The sequence below is a fragment of the Fukomys damarensis genome, unplaced genomic scaffold (genome assembly GCF_012274545.1).
Source record: "Fukomys damarensis isolate Sample0158 unplaced genomic scaffold, DMR_v1.0_HiC HiC_scaffold_38, whole genome shotgun sequence".
Taxonomy (NCBI): Eukaryota; Metazoa; Chordata; class Mammalia; order Rodentia; family Bathyergidae; genus Fukomys; species Fukomys damarensis.
Window position 1 is genome coordinate 53,231,855 of NW_022900950.1, and position 17,428 is coordinate 53,249,282.

Below are 17,428 nucleotides of genomic sequence, written 5' to 3' on the forward strand. Positions count from 1 at the left end.
ATTTTCATCTTCAAAATTAAGGATTATTTTAATCTTACATCATTGCCTTTTCTCTTTTACTTTCCTTTTTAGTTTTAGGATTCCCTATTTTTAATGTTCATACAGTGATTTCTTTAACTGAAATACCAAATAGTTTCTCTGGTGTGAAAAACTATAATAGTACACAGGATCTTAATGAGATAATTCATAATGTGAAATAGGAAGTAAAGGGCTAAAGGTGTAGGGAAAGTGGGAAGGGTGGGGGAAAGGTAATAAGGGAGAGGAAAAAATACGAGAGATTGAAAAAATGGAAATAAAGTGTTTGTAAATAGGGAGGGGAGGAGGGGGTGAAGGGGGGCAGGGACAAGGGGAAAAAATGAGAATCAAGACCTATTATGTAAAGGTACAGGATCCCAATAATGAATTTAACTATTGTATACCTAAAATGTGCCAATAAACTCAATAAAAAGAAAAATAATAATAATTTGGCTATCAGCACCTTGGAAAAAAACTAAGAAAGCTCCAAGCCCTTCTCAATAAAAAGAATGTATTCCTAAACTCATAAACCTGGTATTAGAAACTACATTCTGCATATCATTAAACTTCTTGGTTCTTGTGTGTGAGATGGAGCTTGCCACCTACTAAGCATTGTGTGAATATTTGTGGAACCATTGGGAGCATTTTCTGACAATCTGCTTTTGTGATTTTTTTTCTTTGTGTTCATATAACTTCACTTGCAAAGTGCTTTCCCCTAATGTACTTAACTTACTGTTTTCTTGTCAGTATCTTGAGTTTTAAACTATGAAATTTGCCAGGTGGGCACTTGTGATGTTTAGTCTTGATTGCCAACTCAATTGTGTGAAAGCACATTTCAGAGATCATAGAGGCGTGACCTTAGGGACTATATCTTGTCCCTGGCCCCTTCTTCTTGGGTGTTCTTCCCCTGTGCTGTGCTTCCCAGATGCCATGAAGTGGGCATCTTTGCCTCACCACGCTTTCTAACATGACCTTTGTGCTCTGGAGAGTCAGCTATGACTGAATCCTCTGAAACCGAGAGCCAAATAAGCCTCTCCTTTGAGTTGTAAGTCCTGGGCTTTTTTTTATTATTTATTTTTTTTGAGACAGAAACAACAGAAAATCTGACCAATCCAGAAAAATTAATACAAGAACTGAGGATGTTGCTGTGATGATATCTGACCATGTGGAACAGAAGCCTTTGGACCTGCTTTACAGAAATTTGGAAAGGTTTAGAGGTGCAGGTTAGACAAGCCCTAGAATGCTGGGAGCAGAGATAGATAGGTTATTATGGTGGGAGATCAGAAGACCAGAATGCTGATAAATATGTGGATAGTAAAGAACGTGCTCATGAAGTTTCAGATGGCAACAAGGACTATATTAAAACTTGGACTAGCGGTTATGCATACTCTGGCAAAAAAAAAAAAATTGTCTACATCTTGCCTGTGTCCTAAGATTGTGTGAAGCTAAATTTATTTATTTATTTTTCATTAAGTTTATTGGTATATTTTGAATAGCATGACACTCATCATTGGGAATTTGTACCTTTATATGATATATCTTGGTTCTTTTTTCTTTCTTTTTTTTTTTTTTTTTTTTTTTTTTTTTTTTTTGGTAGTGGGGATCAAACTTGGGACCTTACACTGAAGCAACAGGCAGCGAAACCACTGAGCTAAATTTCCAGTCCCTATCTTGGTTCTTATTTTTTCCCCATTCTCCTGTGAAGCTCATTTTAAAGGTGGTGGCTTAATTGATCTATCTGGTGGAGGAAATTCAGGGCAGCCCAGTGTTCAGTTTGTGGCATGTTACTGCTAACTGCTTTTAGCCAGATTTATAATGAAAACTGTAAGCCAAAAACAGATTTGCAAAACTTAAAATTTAGCCTGAAAAGAAGCATGTAAAGTTGAGGGCAAAAGTAGTATAATTGCTGAAGAGCTTAGCATCCGAACAAGAAGAAAGATGCCTTGAATTGGCAAATAAACCTCTTCTCCCCCCATTGTAGGCCCCAAGGATGTAATAGTGTTAACTTTTCATTTGCAAAAAGAGTCCCTATGCCCCCTGCTGGAGTAGGGCTGTCTATGGAATTGGTTCCCTGGGGTGCATTTCATTGAGCTCAGTTATCCAGTCACCCAGATGCTGCTGCAGCCATGGTCCAGTGGAGCCCAGGTACTGCTTGCCCTGGTGGCAAACTTTGGCATTGTCCATATGATGCTGGCTTTTCAGAAATGCAGAATATAAGACTGCTGGCGTCGTGGAGGCTTTCACCCAGATTTCAAAGAAATGCCTAGAAGGTTAGGAAACATGCCCCTAAGATGGCGGTGTGTGAAGTTGTAGAAGTAGGATCAAAACTTTAAGGGAGACCTTAGGAAGTTGAAGAAGCCAGGAGCATGGAATACCTGCTGAGAAAAGCTTCAGGTAGTGAGTAGAGCCAGCTCAAAAGAGAAGGATGGGGGCTCACACAAGCCCTCTTACAATGTGCTGTAGTTGCTGGTTGTGGAGATATGGAGCTTAAAAGTTTACCCTGCTGGATTTTGGCCTTGCTTTGGCCTGATTCCTTTCTATACCTCCACTCCTCCCTGTTGGAATAGGAATGCTTACCCTGTGCCATTGTGTTTTGGGATTATATAACTTGCTTTTTCTAAGTCTTTTTTCAAAGTCTTGTACTTTGAGCAGTTCTGGAACTATTAGGACTTTGAGGAAGAAACTGGTGCATTTTTGGTTGTTTGCAGAATAGATCACATGAGGCAAAATTATGATCTTGTTGGGTTTAGTTGGTGATTAAGGATGGTTTAAGGAGGTGTGGTTAAAGGTGGTTAATCTTAATTGTCAATTTGACTGGGTTAATAGTCTCTTAAAGAGAGTTGGATTGTGAAGGTAGTTCATAACTGAACACGCTGTTAGAAGGTTCAGCCTTGTTTGGGAAAGAAGTCGTAGAGTGTGACTTTGAGAACTATGTCTGGTCCCTGACTCTTTTTCGGTTCTGCTCTTTCCCTGTGCTCTGCTTCCCAGCTGCCATGAAATGACCCGTTTTACTCTACCGTGATCTTTTGCCATGATGTTTCTGCTTTGGCTCCAGCTGACCATGGGTCAAAATAAACCTTTCCTCCTTTAAGGTGTACTTGTTAGGTATTTACTCCCAGGAAGAAAGCTGGGCTAATACAAATTAGTATACTAAAATTGATGTCTGTTTTGCTAAGTATGACTTCTCAAATATTCCAGTATTTTGCAAAATGCTGAGGAATAAACAGACTTTTCTTTGGTAAAATTTAGGTATTATGGGACTATTTTGAGTTGTATTCTATTAGTGAAGAAATTAAAATTGGTTATCTCTATTTGGCCTTGCTTAAATAACATAGACCAGAGATGGCAAACCTTTTAGCGCTTTTGCTGATACAAACAGCTTGCTGCATCACATTTTGCCACTACTGACCTGGGCTTTGTCTCTAGTTGCTTGTCAAAAAAGCGTTATTATCAAAAAAAGCATCTGTAACATTTGGCGTAATCAAAACCTACTGCTTGTTTGCTGTCTTTTACTCTTGATTCCCCCCCGCCCTTTTCCTTGGGGTGCAGGGAGTTTATCATGGTTAGCACTTTTGGTCTTAGGATTCAGGACTTCCACTGGAGTCATATTTACTTGATGTGAAATTCTGCATTAGTTTTCTATTCTGTTTCATTAAAATCTAATTGCTTGCATTTTAATTGATTCCCCTGACACTAATAAATTTCCTATAGTTCTTTTCTATGGAATTGAAATCACCATCTGTTTTGCCTGTCAACATGGGAGAGTTCTGTGTGAATTCATATTTTTGTGCAAATGAACATTATGAACATTTTTCCCCTTTTTGAAAGATTGAGCCAAGCATACAAAGTTTTAGAATGATGGCTTCCATTATTCTCTGATCACAGGTATTCCTTTAGGCAAATCCAATTTTTTATTAACTCCAGTTGCTTGGGTTCTCTTAAATTCATTTAAAACTTCACATTTCTCCTGTGTTGCAGAACTTGCTTCAACTCCTTATTAAATTTGTTGTTTAAGAATTTTGCTTATTTTTCTTAGGCAAGTTTAAAAAATGACAGCTGTGTCATAGTACGCAGAAAGCAAGTGCTCTGGGTTATTTAAATTGGGTTAAAATATGCCAGGGCTATGGTGTCAGTAATATCAAATATGAAGCTCTTTTCCTCTAGGCTCTCAAAAAAGTTAATTTAAAAAAAATGACACTTTTCCATTCAAGTGGATGGCTTTTTTTTTTTTTTTTTTTTTTTGATTTTTTTTTTTTTTTTTTTTTTAGGACATATGCTATTCAGTCTCTAAACGGTTTTAAGTATCTGATTCTACATCAGAAGGGAGTTAGGTTGGTTTACTGAAAATCTTTATTGGAGTGCCTTCATAGAATGTGGGTGTGTTTATGTAGATTTATTATAATTTTAACCATTAATTATAAGTTTAAATTAGCATACTTGGTTTGTAAATTTCATGTTTCCATTAGAACATTTTGAAAATACTGCTTAAAAAATTAAATGTTGCTCTCATTTGAACCAAAATGTGGAATGTTGATTCTGTGATTATTCCAGTCAAATTGAGAGAAGGGAACTAAGGGAAAGATTTAGGCTCCTGGCCCTCACTTTCTTTTCTCTTCTCTTCTTTTTTCTCCTCCTTCTCCTTTTTCTTTTTTTGGCACTGGGGATTTAATCCAGGAACTTTACACCAAGCTACATTCCTGCCCTTTTTAATTTTTTTATTTTGAGACAAGATCATACTGTGTCACTAAGTTGTCCAGACTCTACTCAAACTTAGGATCCTCTTGTCTCAGCCTCCCAGAGTACTGTGATTTTAGGTGTGTGTGCCACCATGCTTGACTTGGCTCCTGCCTTTTGGCCTAGTGCTCCTGGGTTCTGAGAGGGAATGCCATCTGGGAGCCTCTGACAGGATTGCCATGTTAGACTCTGAGGGGCCACTGGAATCTTGGATAATTTCAACATCATGATTTGTCCCAAAGCTTCATTTATTGATTTTATTTTGATCTTTGCAATTTCAGAGCAATAAACTAGAGGAGAAAAAGCTAATTCAAGAAAAGCTCAGAAGAGAAGCACTTAGGAAGCATCCCCAATAGTGAGTATGTTTTCAGAACTTGGTACATTGGTAGGCATTGTATTCATTCATTCAGCTTTTAAATTGTAGATGATGGTAACTTTTCAAATACCTGGTACAGTATTAGTTTATTGACTGTTAATTATGTTACTGAACTCTGTCATCATTTGAAGCTCTAACATTGGAGACATTTATACTCTCCAAAGGACTCTTTAATAGTTGACTAGCAATATTAGTACTAAATTTCAGGAATTCGCCATGATAAGTAACTTGGAGACCTTGACTTTTTGGTAATCCAAGGTAGCAGTATAAGGAGAGTGATTGAAATGAAATACCCAAGAAGGATCTAAACTAACTAGGGATTTATCTAATGTGCAGAGGACTGTTATTCTATTGTACTTCATTCTAATCAAAAGTTCAGATAACATTTAGCACTAATTGTTAAAACTTCCAATTTGTGGACACATGTCAAGATAATTTATATAATATGATTTATAAATAGCAGCAGTTAATATGTGTTGCCATAGTAGGGCAATTACTATTTTATAATGTAGATATTATACTCCATTACATAGCCTTCGAAGATAAGATCACATACTAGCTCTTGGTAACTAGGTTACCTGAACTTTGATTAAAAGAAGACAAGAACAAAGAACCATATTTCTGATCCTACATTCTAAATGTCATAGAATTTAGGTATGAGATAGGCAGCATGGGGAACATCTTAGGCTCACAGCAAACAGGATGCCTTATAGCATTTGGAGACCATAAGATCATCCTGCCCTAACGACACTCCCTGGTACCAGGCATGAGCCTGAGGGGTAGGTGCTGTGTTGAGAGTCATTTTAGGTGACTCCAAAGCCATTATAATAGCATTATGGTCTTGACTCTCCCAATGGGCTTGGCCTACCATGGTGGTTTAACAAGGCCCATATAAATTCAGAAGCTCCTTTGGACATGAGGATGGAAACTCACCATTAATTGGGAGAATCCTTCCTAGATACCAACCCAAACCCTAAAACTCAGAAAAGGATCCAGTAAAAAAAAAAATCTTAAAACCAAAAACAGAAGGGATCCTCTGAGTCAAACCTACCTTTAATCTTCATTATTGTCCTTTTCCCACTCTATGAAGCATACTTTTGCTTTAATAAGGCCTATACTTTCATGCTTTTTCTGTATGTCATTCTCAGTTGCTTGTTTAAGATACAAAGAGTCTGTATACCTTGTGGGACAGAAACAACCCATCCAGTAACAGAATTAGAACTAAGCAGATCTGGGTTCAAAGTCCTAGTTTCAATCCTCTGTTGTGATCTTGAACTCTTTAAACTTTGGTTTTTGATTCATTTGACTTTCACTTTGAAAATAAGGATGATAATATCTATCCCATAGGCTAATTATAAGGATTAAGGATAATATGTTATATCAATGGCATAAAAGTACCTATTATATGGACTTGAAATAATTTTCTTACAGAGTTCCTTGTTGGATGGGATTATACAACATTATTTTGGAGAGACTGTGTATAGATTTCTGGTCCCACCAGAACTAGCAGTTGACGACCCTCTTTCCTATGCAATGTTCATTAACTGTTTCCTATTCTCCCTTCCCTCCTGTTGTCCCTCATTTACAGAATTTCAGGTCACTAAGGTGTTAAGTTGCACAGCTATGTGACACCTTAGAATGTATTCCTTTTTTAAGTGTCACATCCTCCACTTTTCTCATAGCATTGGCATTATCCTGCCTCTATCATAAGCAACTGCTTCTTGCTTTAAGACTCAGACAAGAGTGGAAAATAAGTTTCTTGGCCTTCTACATTGCTTTTTAGCAAGATAAGTAATTGACATCTGCTATCTGGGTCAGAAAACCGGTGGGAGATGGGACAGAGTAGGACGGAGGGATTAAAGATTGATGTTATCTTCAGTATTACTCTCAGTCACAGAATGTGAAACCTGTCTCTCCCTACTCTCCCTTGGGAAAGAGGAAGCTGAATAGCGTGAGAAACCATCTTGAAAAGACTTGTGGCCAGAGGGAGGCAACAGGTTGAGGGTGTTGATGTATTATTGCCTCAATTTTCATGAATAGAGAAAAATGAGGATTTATTTCTTGGTCCGGCCTGAAGAGTTGAGGGAGATAAGGATTAGAGGCTTCAGTTATGTAGAGTCACATATGAAAGCAAATACAGTTATTCTGTGGCATACTAGTTTTACATTAGAGAAGGGAAGACTACTTCCTGGTGAGAGGTCTTAAGTTCAGGACTGGGAAGTTAAACTAGTCCATCCTCTGGAGAGTTTGAAGCAAAGCAAGGTGAAGGATGAGAGATTCTTAGAGTTTTCAAATGTTGGAGGTTGTGCTGCTCAGTCTTCTTTCTTTCATAGACTTCCAGCTTCTTGAGTTTTTGTTTTACTAAATATATTAAAGATCAGTCACCTTTTTTTTCCTGTAAAGAAGAAAAAAAAGTTTTGGCCTTAGCCACTTCACATACACACTATCAGAGGAGTTCAATTCAATTACATGCACATTTCACTCTTGCTCTTGCTTCTGCTTATCATGAAAGTGCCAGTTAACCAGGAAAAAGAGAAGTTGACTAAGAATGAGAAGTATCTCAAATTGATTTTTAAAGCCTGTTGAGAAACACAAGAAGAGATATATGTGTGTAAGCTTTTTTCTTTTAAAAGCATTGTGCTTGGAATTACTTTGAAATTAAAAGGCCAACAGCTCATGAAATGAATGACCATTATATAGCTTGAAATATGAAAGGAACTTCTTAGAAAATGTGGATTTTCTATATAACAAGTTTTTATTGTACTTTCTAAGAACCAGTTTATGGTAGAAAAAATTTTTTCTAGGAAAGCTGTTAAGAGTTTTTAACAGCACAAAGATTTTACTAGACCAACCAGACTGCCTGCCCCCTACCTCTCCAATTAGATTCTCCTGAAGCTGTAGAGTGAAAAAACACAAAATAGAGACCCAAATAAGAAATTGTTTAGAATGAGTCAACACCTTGCTAGTTTCTGCATGCTGTGATGTACATGGTTCAAACAGCAGACCAGGAATCATGTGTCTTTCCTGTGGAGAAGGGCAGCCATGGGCTTGAACAGACTTTAAATCTAGGGTGCTAGACAAAAAGCACAGGAAAGCCACCTGGGGCAGCACCACGCGAATCATCTTACTGTGCTCTTTCTTCACACCTTGTTCCTGACTCTGTTCATTTGCTTCTGATTATTTTTAGTGTTGTCAATTATTTAGCTAACAGGCAGAAAACTAGGCTTTTATTGACATCCGAAGGGACTCTCCTGAGTGTAATAATGAAGGCAGTTTATTGAATGCCTGTGAGGTTGCTTTCTAATTGTACGCATTAATCTGCCCATGCAAGCTGGCTGAAAATACACAAGCAGATTGCACATGCAGATGGAGCACACAGGATGGTTTTTATGGAAAGACCTCTGGAATGTACTTCTGCAGTACTGTCTTTTCCTTAAAAATCGAATGACTGTGACTATTTCAATTGGCGGCTGAGAGCAGGCCAGATTAATGATGCATTGAGTCTGCCACTCTGGCTGGGGACTGACTCCAATTTCACAACTCAGAATTAGTTCTAGGATTCTTGAGCCTGAAAATGAATGGTAGAAATGGGCACTTAAGCTTTGTGTAGTTCTCACCATTACTTTTAATCTTTTTGGCTGTTTACTGCTTATAAAAGCTCACGCATGGTGCTTTTCAGGATGGCTCTTATATTAGTATTATTGATCTGAAGTAATAATTAAAGTTATCAAAAGGAGGATGTTGTGACTTGGGCTATATAAAATATTGAGTAAAATATCTTAACCTTTTAAAGTTTAAATAATAATTTACTTAGGGAGATATAGTCATCTTTTGTTTTCTCATTGAGTTTATTGGTACACTTTAGGTATACAGTACAGTTAGGTTCATTATTGGGATCTTGTACCTTTACATGACAGGTCTTGGCTCTCATTTTTTCCCCTTGTCCCTGCCCTCCCTTCACCCCCTCCTCCCTTCCCCATTTACAAACACTTTATTTCCATTTTCTCCTATTTTTTTATTTCCCTTATTACCTTTCTCCTACCCTTCCCACTTTCCCTACACCTTTAGCCCTTTTCTTCCTATTTCACATTAACCAGCATGTTTTGATTACCTGCTGTGTGTAAACTGCTGTTAAGGACCAGGGATGCCTTCACTCTTTGTTTATTACTCAAACAGCTTATTTCACTGTAGTTGTGGTTGACATGAAATGGTAAAATATCAAACATGCCAGAAACACTCCTGCTAGTTAATGCCAGGAAGAAGTCACTGGCGTGTTCCAAATCCTCCTTTGATCTTGTTGTACCCATTCTCCTTGGTAGAGCCCCCATCTGCTTATGAAGAGCCCTTTTGTTTTTTGAACTCTAGAGACCCATTTCACTGTGGATGACAATGCAGAGAAAGCCTCCACATTTTTCAGTTCATAGTTTAGTTCTCTGTGAATGCCTTCTTGTTACTGAGCAGAATGTAAGGTGTGCCCTCTCAAAACCAGCTGCTACCATATCCTTTTGATATGAGTCACTACCCTTCATGGTGGCCTAGCTGATGTCTGATAACTATTGTCAGACAAAATGCTTTACTCCAGAATGTTTTATTTATGGTAAACCAAGTCTGAGAATCTTAGGAACACAAGTCTCTTTGTGGGTAGGTGTTGTTTATCAATTAATTTTATTTATTCTTTCAAAAAACCAACTCTTCGATTCATTTATTTTTTGTATTGTTTTCTTTGATTTCTGCTCTTTATAATTTCCTCTCTTGTTCGAGCTTTGAGTTTTTCTTGCTCTTGTTTTTCTAGTAGTCTCAGGTTCATCATTAGGTTGTTTATTTGAGCTCACTGTGTTTTCCTAGTGTGGGCATTCAGTGCTATGAATTTCCACGTAGAATTGCTTTCATTGTGTCCCATAGATTCCTGTATGTTGTATTGGCATTTTCATTTATTTGGAAAAATTGTCTGATTTCTTCCTTAATTTCCTCTGTGATCCATTGATTATTTAGGAGAGTGTTGTTCAATTTCCATGTGTTTGTGTAGTTCCTATGGTTTCTTGTGCTGTTGATCTCCAGCTTGATTGCACTATGATCTGATAATATTCAGGGAGTAACTTCAATTCTTTTGCATTTATTCAAACTTGTTCTGTGAGCTAGTATGTGATCTATCTTGGAGAATATGCAGCTGAAAAGAATGTATATTCTGATTTTGTGGGGTGGAACACTCTATAAATGTCTATTAAGTCCATGCTTTCAAAAGCTTGTTTCTTTTTTTTTTTTTAATTGTATGCTTTTTAAAAATAAATGTTGAGACAAATTGGATTTTGGGCCTGTTTAATCAGCGATGGGGCTAGGGTAGGAAGTTAGGGAGTACAGATACAATTTGTGTACAGATGTTACGAAAAGCAGTATTTTTAAAAGCATATTCTGGAGGAATAGAACTGGCTGTGTTTTAAGCCTTTAAAATTGTACCATGTCTGAAAACCACCCAACATAGAAGATTATACATTCACAAGTAGTTTCAAAAATACAAAGTGATTGGCTAATATAAGCCAGTAAATGAGAATCTGAAGGATGTCAGGCTCAGTAGGAGGCAGAAAATAGAATTTAAAAAATTTTTAAAAATCATCTCTCTTAGAGATGTAGTATCCCCATTTTATAGGTGAAGATTTGGGTGGTTAAAATTTTCCAAAGTCACAGAGATGCTAAGTATTAAAGCCAAACCCAGGTTTTAAGATTTTGGGGCCAAGGGGATTAGGTAATTTTGGGCAGTGGTATACTTGAAGATTGGGAGTCTCAGGGTAGATGGGGGTCATAAGCACCGCAACAACATGGGGTACCCATGCTGAGAAGTATCAGAGAGGGTAGCTCAGCTCAGAGAAAAGGACTTGGCCAAAGTTGACTTCTATTTCTTCCCACCAAGATCTAAAATTTTCCTAGAGCAGAAAAAAGAAAGACTGAAGAAATAAGTATGCTTTATTTCCAATCATCACATACAAATGATACTGTCATTCCATGACCAGCAATAGGTTTGTACCATGATGCATCTTACTATAGTATATTCTAGTACCATGATGCCACTTGATTATACTCTTCTCCTAGGTACAGTTTCCATTGTTGTTTTTTGGGGACACAGGGCTCCCATTATTAAAATATCAGTTGGGAAAGCTGTTGGGACCAAGCCCATTCCCAATTGAGACCTTCCTGTTCCTAAACTGTCAAGCCAGCCTTTTGGCTTAGCTCATTCATTGTAATGAAGGGAAGTTTTCTTTATTTCTGCCATCAGAACCATGCATCTCTTTTACTTCCATTTGAATAATAGTGTGCTTAGTTCTTCAGAGGCACATCTTCATCTATTTTAGTTTCCTAGAGCTTGGAATCCAGGCAGGTCTGCTGAATTTGCACACTTTCGGCCCCAAGTTTGCTTTCTAATATGCCGCAAATCTTCTAATGCCCTTCAAGGGAACTTCTGAAAGACACTTAAGGGCTAAATTACTCCCATCTCCATATGGCAGGCTTAAATCCAACCTTGAGTTTTATAATTTAAGTAAGGTGACTAGAAAGTCATCCTATTCATAACTTTCTAGCTTATGCTAATGAAGTGAACTTACAGATACAAAAATTCCGTATATACTTTGTTCAGAATGAGTCTGAACAGCTTATGAGAAATCTAGTTTGAGGGAATCCCTTACTGCTGAATGTTAAATCATGTTGCTAGTTAAAACTACATCTGATTTTTACCCATTATTAATTCTTCCAGCACATATCCTAGAGGAGTGGTGGTGAACCTATGCCACATGTGCCCATCAGGCTGTTCCTATCATTGAAAGCTCCAAAAGGTTTTCCATCAGTAACCTAGAATATGTTGAGTAATTTTTTTCCCACTCCATCACCCTCATGTTGGCATTTATCACATACTACTTGAATTATGTTTTCATAATCTGTGTTTTCTGTTACCTGTCAGCCTATACACTACTGCAATTCTACTATCTTTGCCACCAGTCTCTCCTCTTGGTGGTCTCATGTGTTTTGTAAGATTTAATTTTGTAAAAACACACTTTTGGACAATGTCATTCTCCTAAAAGATTTGATTGTTTCCTAGTCCTATTGCTTCTAAAATGAATTCCAACCTACTTAGCCATACTTTGGGGGGAACCAGGGAGCACCTTAATAAGATGTTGGGAAGGACTTACGGGATTTGGGCCTGTGTCTGATGACTTGGAAAAGAGTTTAAGGAAGCAAAGCTTGGCCTTGGATTGGATGTTAGCAGAAAATAGGGGTCTCTGCATGATTAGATATCTTGTCCATTTTAAATTTGATCTTATCCCCTCTTAAAGGGAGGGATGGCTAAAGTGAGACTTATGCTGTCATTGATGAATAGTCACTGCAAGTAGCCAGATTTCTGGGGTGCTTGTCACTGTTGTTGTTGACAGGCTTGTGTACTTTTCTGTGTTCAAACATGTTATGGAGTGGTCTTGTTTTTATCTTGATCAATCATAGTCATGTAGTGACCTCTTCTGATGTTGGTATTATGTGAAATTGTCTGCCTTTAACAGAAGAATGCCTTGCATGAGTGACAGGTCAGCTTCCATCTTTCTCAGCATATAGTTAATGATTGGTAAAAGATAAAAGTTGACTAGTGCCTTATTTGCAAAATAGTTCACCTGAATTATAACTGGAACCTAGCAATATCTAAGCCTCCCCCCTCGGGAGGGCAGGGGATTTAGGGCTAGATGCCTCCAGTTCAAACTCTAACCTGTTTTCACTTTAATTGAAACACATTTAATGTCTTAGAGCCTCTCTTTCCTCCTGCATGATGTGGGCTTGGTAGTAAGAGCTAATAACTCTCAAGAAGGTTGATTGATACAGTCTATGTAAAAGACCTAATTTAGTGCTTAGAGATGCTGAACCTGGTGAGCTCCACAAAGAACAACAGTTGATTTTGTTCTTTGCCATAAAACATAGAGCCTTAATACGTGTTTTTGACCCACAATGTTCACTAAGAAGGCCTTGGGGTTCAAGAGGTGCTTCCAGTAAACAAACTACACCTGGAAGGAATATGGGACCTTCATCGTGAAGATTAGCTCTCTGCAGACACAGCCAACTTTATTATTTCCACGTGGATTCTAAAAGCCTTATCCAATACACAAAAGAAAAGAACCAGAAAATGAACTTTAGCCAAATAAATAACCCAAGAAAGAGAAAGACAATGAGGTACCTGAACTATTTTAAATAATAGAGATATTGACATTTAAATCAAATGTTTGTTTAGTTTTCAAAATAAGAATTAACAGATCAAGTTAAAACATGAAGGCTCTTAGCACTAGAAGAGGCACAAGCAAGATACACAGATATGAAAATACAATAAACAATTTTTCCTTTATTGTATGAATGAAAGCTTGTGAACTCCAGATATCAATATAAATATGTTTTATGAGTAATTATATGTGCTAATTTTATGTACAAATAGAGTATATTATATAAAAACAAAAATACAGCAAATTAAATTTGATGATTACATTGCTTTTCAATTTCTCAATATCTCTATTTCTTGTGCCAGTTTTTGGTTTACTTGATCAAAAGAAAAGGTAAAATTTTTATAGTAAAATATAACGAGAGAAAAATGTTAAATTTTAACAAGTTAACATTTACAAGAAAAAAAGGTGTAAAAGCCAAATTTCCTTATTAACAGAAAATGTTTGGATTGCAGAAGACATAAACATCCAACTATCTGTTATTACAAGGATTAGCTACAAAACCATAAAAAACAAAGGCAAGGAAAGTATATCTATAAATGCTAACAAAAGAAGGACAAAGTAGCCACATTAATATGACACAAATTCAGGGTGAAAAGCATTCAATAAGATAAAGGATATTTTACAAAGATAATACATATAATTCAAAAGAAAAGGTAAGTTCATAAATCTTTATCAGTATAGTTTTTTCAATATATAGGGAAAAAATTAGACAAAACTTTTAAAATCATTAGTGTTTGTCGATTTTTTTTCCCATTTATTTCTCCATAGACAGAACAGATCAAGTGCACAAAAGACAAAAGAAAGAACTGGATAACAATGACTGTGCTTGACTACAGAGACGTAAAATGTTGTACCCAGTATGTGATAACACATTCGTTATGAATACTGACTTGAGTACCACATGCTGTCTTTGACCAGTGCTTCAAAGAGTGTCAGTAAATTCTAAAATAACTCCCCAAACCTACAAAGCCACAATCTGTAAGAAAAACATAGTAGGGTGGGGGTGGGGGTCATCAGTGGTTCTGCCGCCTCCCTTGCAAGCTCAAGGGCTGGAGTTCCAACCCCAGTACCAAAAAAGAGAAAGGAAAGCAGTACAATTGTAAATTTAGCCATAGGATATCTTAGTCTATTTAAATTTAAAAAAAAATACCTTTTAAAATGACCAATAGGAAAAAATTGAAACTAAAACTGAAATTACTTTGGGATGAAAGAATAAAAATGATAAAGCTATAGTAGGTATGACAAATCTGTTATTTTGTAATCAATATATAGATTCATTGGATACTATAGAAAATCTACAAACACACCAATGATTATATAAAGAGTTCAGTATTTAGGACTTTAGCAATGTATAAAAATATCCTCTCAAAAAAAATCAAAAGAATGGACAATTTGATACACACTGTACTTCATCAACTCAATTTGAATGTAATGAAGGGTGATTTTATAATTTTAGAGTAGAAACACCTTTCTAAGCAATCCACAGATCTCAAGCAGTAAAAGATTGAAGTATGTAAAATATCTTATTTATGATAGAAAATACAATGAACAAAATTACAAGTAAGTGATAATGTTTTTGAGTAAGACATAAGGCTTAATTTCACAAAGAACACTTACAACATAATAAGACAACTCAAGAAAATTTTGCAAAGCACTTAAGCAGTCAATGGAGAAGAAAAAACAAAAATATTTAAAAAGAAAATACAAATTTTATTACACTGGAAAGATATCAGTGCACTAATAATTACTAACATTAGGTTAGATGCTTTCATTTACTAACTCAATAATAAATAGTATGTGTCTGGCACTCCACAAAGTTCTGGGGATGTGTTATGAATACAGCAAATATGGCCCCATGACCACTATGGAAATTCCAATGATAAGGAAGCTGACCATAGGCTACACTGGGTCACAGACTGTAACAATTTCTATGAAGAAACACACTGGTAGAGATAAAGTACAATGATTGGGAATAACGAGACTGGTAGGAGAAAATCCCTTAGTTCAACAGGGAAGACTTGACTTACGAAGAAAATGGCATTGAAACTGAAGATAAAAGGATGAAAATGATCCAGCCATGCTGAGACCCAGGAAGAAAGTTCTTGGCTTAGGGATCGGAGTATGGTGTTTACAAGGAACCTGGTAGATGTGGACTGAAGTGAAATGAGGAGCTGTATGAGGCTGACAAAGTAGACAGCAGCCAGAGATCAAGTAGACCATTGCTCAAAGTCCAGGTTTTAATCCAGCCTTGGGGAAGAACCATCAGACACTTCTTATATTTTCATTTTAAAGAAGTGACTTCTCTTAATTGAGGTGTTGAGAATAAATTTGAGGAGGCAGGAGTGGAAATGGAGAAGCTACTAAAGATGTTACTGAGGTCAATGGTGGCTGCACTTAGGGTGACATCAAGGGGAAGTACGTACGGATTGTGTGGGAATCAATAGGATACGCTGATGGGGAGAAGGAGAAAGAAGAAAGCATCGGATGGTTCTGTTTCTGATGTGATGCACTGAAGGTATAATGGTTCTGTGCACTGACATGGGGATGTGAGGAGAGGACCAAAGTCCTCTGGGAAGAAAAGTTAATTTTAAATGCGGCAAATGAGATGCCTAAGAGATAGCACATATGTAGTTGATCATAGGAATTTAGCCTATATGAACAAGGACATCAGAAATATAATTCAGAAATTATTAGCATGTTCATATAAAGTCATAAAGGTGCATAAAATCACTTAAGAAATTGCGGACTTGAGAAGAGGCCCATGGCCAAGGGCAGAGGAGCTCTGTTATTTAGAATTCAGGTAGCTGTGAAAGAATATCTGAGAGGCAGGATAAATTGAGGGTGGCATTTGGGAATGTGAAATAGGAAGAAAATGGCTAAAGAGGAAGTGGGAAGGGGAGGGGAAAGGAAATAAGGGAAAAGAAAAAAGGGGAAAAAATGGAAACAAAGTCTTTGTAAATAGGGAAGGGTGAAGGGAGGGCAGGAGTATGGGGAAAAAACAAGAACCAATATATACCATGTAAAGGCACAAGAGCAAAATGATAAATGTGACTGTATTGTTTGCTTTAAATGTACCAAAATACTTAATGGAAAAGAAAAAGATTTGCAATGCATTATATATATGTATCAACTTCTCAAGAGGTATGTAATCATTATGCACTGCAACACATGTACTAATAAAAATGAAGATTAAAGAAAAAAGTGTGGTGTCATGGAAATCAAGGCTATTTTTAAACAGAGGGATTCCTCAATTCTCTTTGCTACCAAATGGTTGAATGAGAGGAGTAATGGATGTGTCTATAGGAAGTAACTTGTGATCCTAAAAGAAATGATTTGGAATGTCATGGGGGAGAGACCCTGATTGGATTGGACTCAGGAACAAGTGAAGATATGAAAATAGAAATGGCATGCATTTGATGATATATTATTCTTGAGTAATTTGAGAAGAGCAATTCAATGAGGTAACAGATAAAGTTGCAAGCTCAGGGACATTTTCTTAAATTAGACGTGTATATAAAGATAACAAAATATATATTAGGGAAGAGAGACTGGACAGAAAGGGGTCCTTGAGAAGATATGTAAGAATATGTTCCTGAGCATCTATAATCAGTGGGTTAAGCAATGATTAGAATATATCTATTGTAATGGAAGAAATAATCTTTTTAAATATTTTTTTCCATAATTGGTTACTGGAGTTTGAACCCATTGGCTTAACACGTTAGTCAAGCCCTTTACTACTGATTCCTGAGAAGGTTTAAGAAGGGGTACAAATATAGGGACACTTGAAGATTTGGTATTGGGGAAGTTGACTTATATGATTTTTCAGTTTTCCATGAAGTATGAGGAGATTTGCAGCTGAAAGTAATGTCTGGGATAAAACAGATAAGATATAGACAAAAATTGATGAAGTAGAGAAGAATTACTCAATGAAGCCAAAGTTTATGAATTTCATCTGAAAATAGCCTAGCTTACTACTCATTATTCTTAATATCTCATATTCCAAAACACCTGGTATGTTACTTTACCAAGTTTAATTCACCTGCTCTGGTACCCAGAGAAGGCT

General features: G+C 36.7%; 1 protein-coding gene across 1 annotated transcript in view; it reads left to right on the plus strand.

Moving 5' to 3' along the window:
- The window catches only part of Epsti1 (epithelial stromal interaction 1), a 98,869-nt gene that overhangs the window by 34,598 nt on the left and 46,843 nt on the right, over positions 1 to 17,428 (plus strand). Inside the window, exon 6 of the mRNA XM_010637081.2 lies at positions 5,031 to 5,104. Coding sequence (XP_010635383.1) covers positions 5,031 to 5,104 — 74 coding nt within the window. The remainder of the gene's footprint in view (positions 1 to 5,030; positions 5,105 to 17,428) is intronic.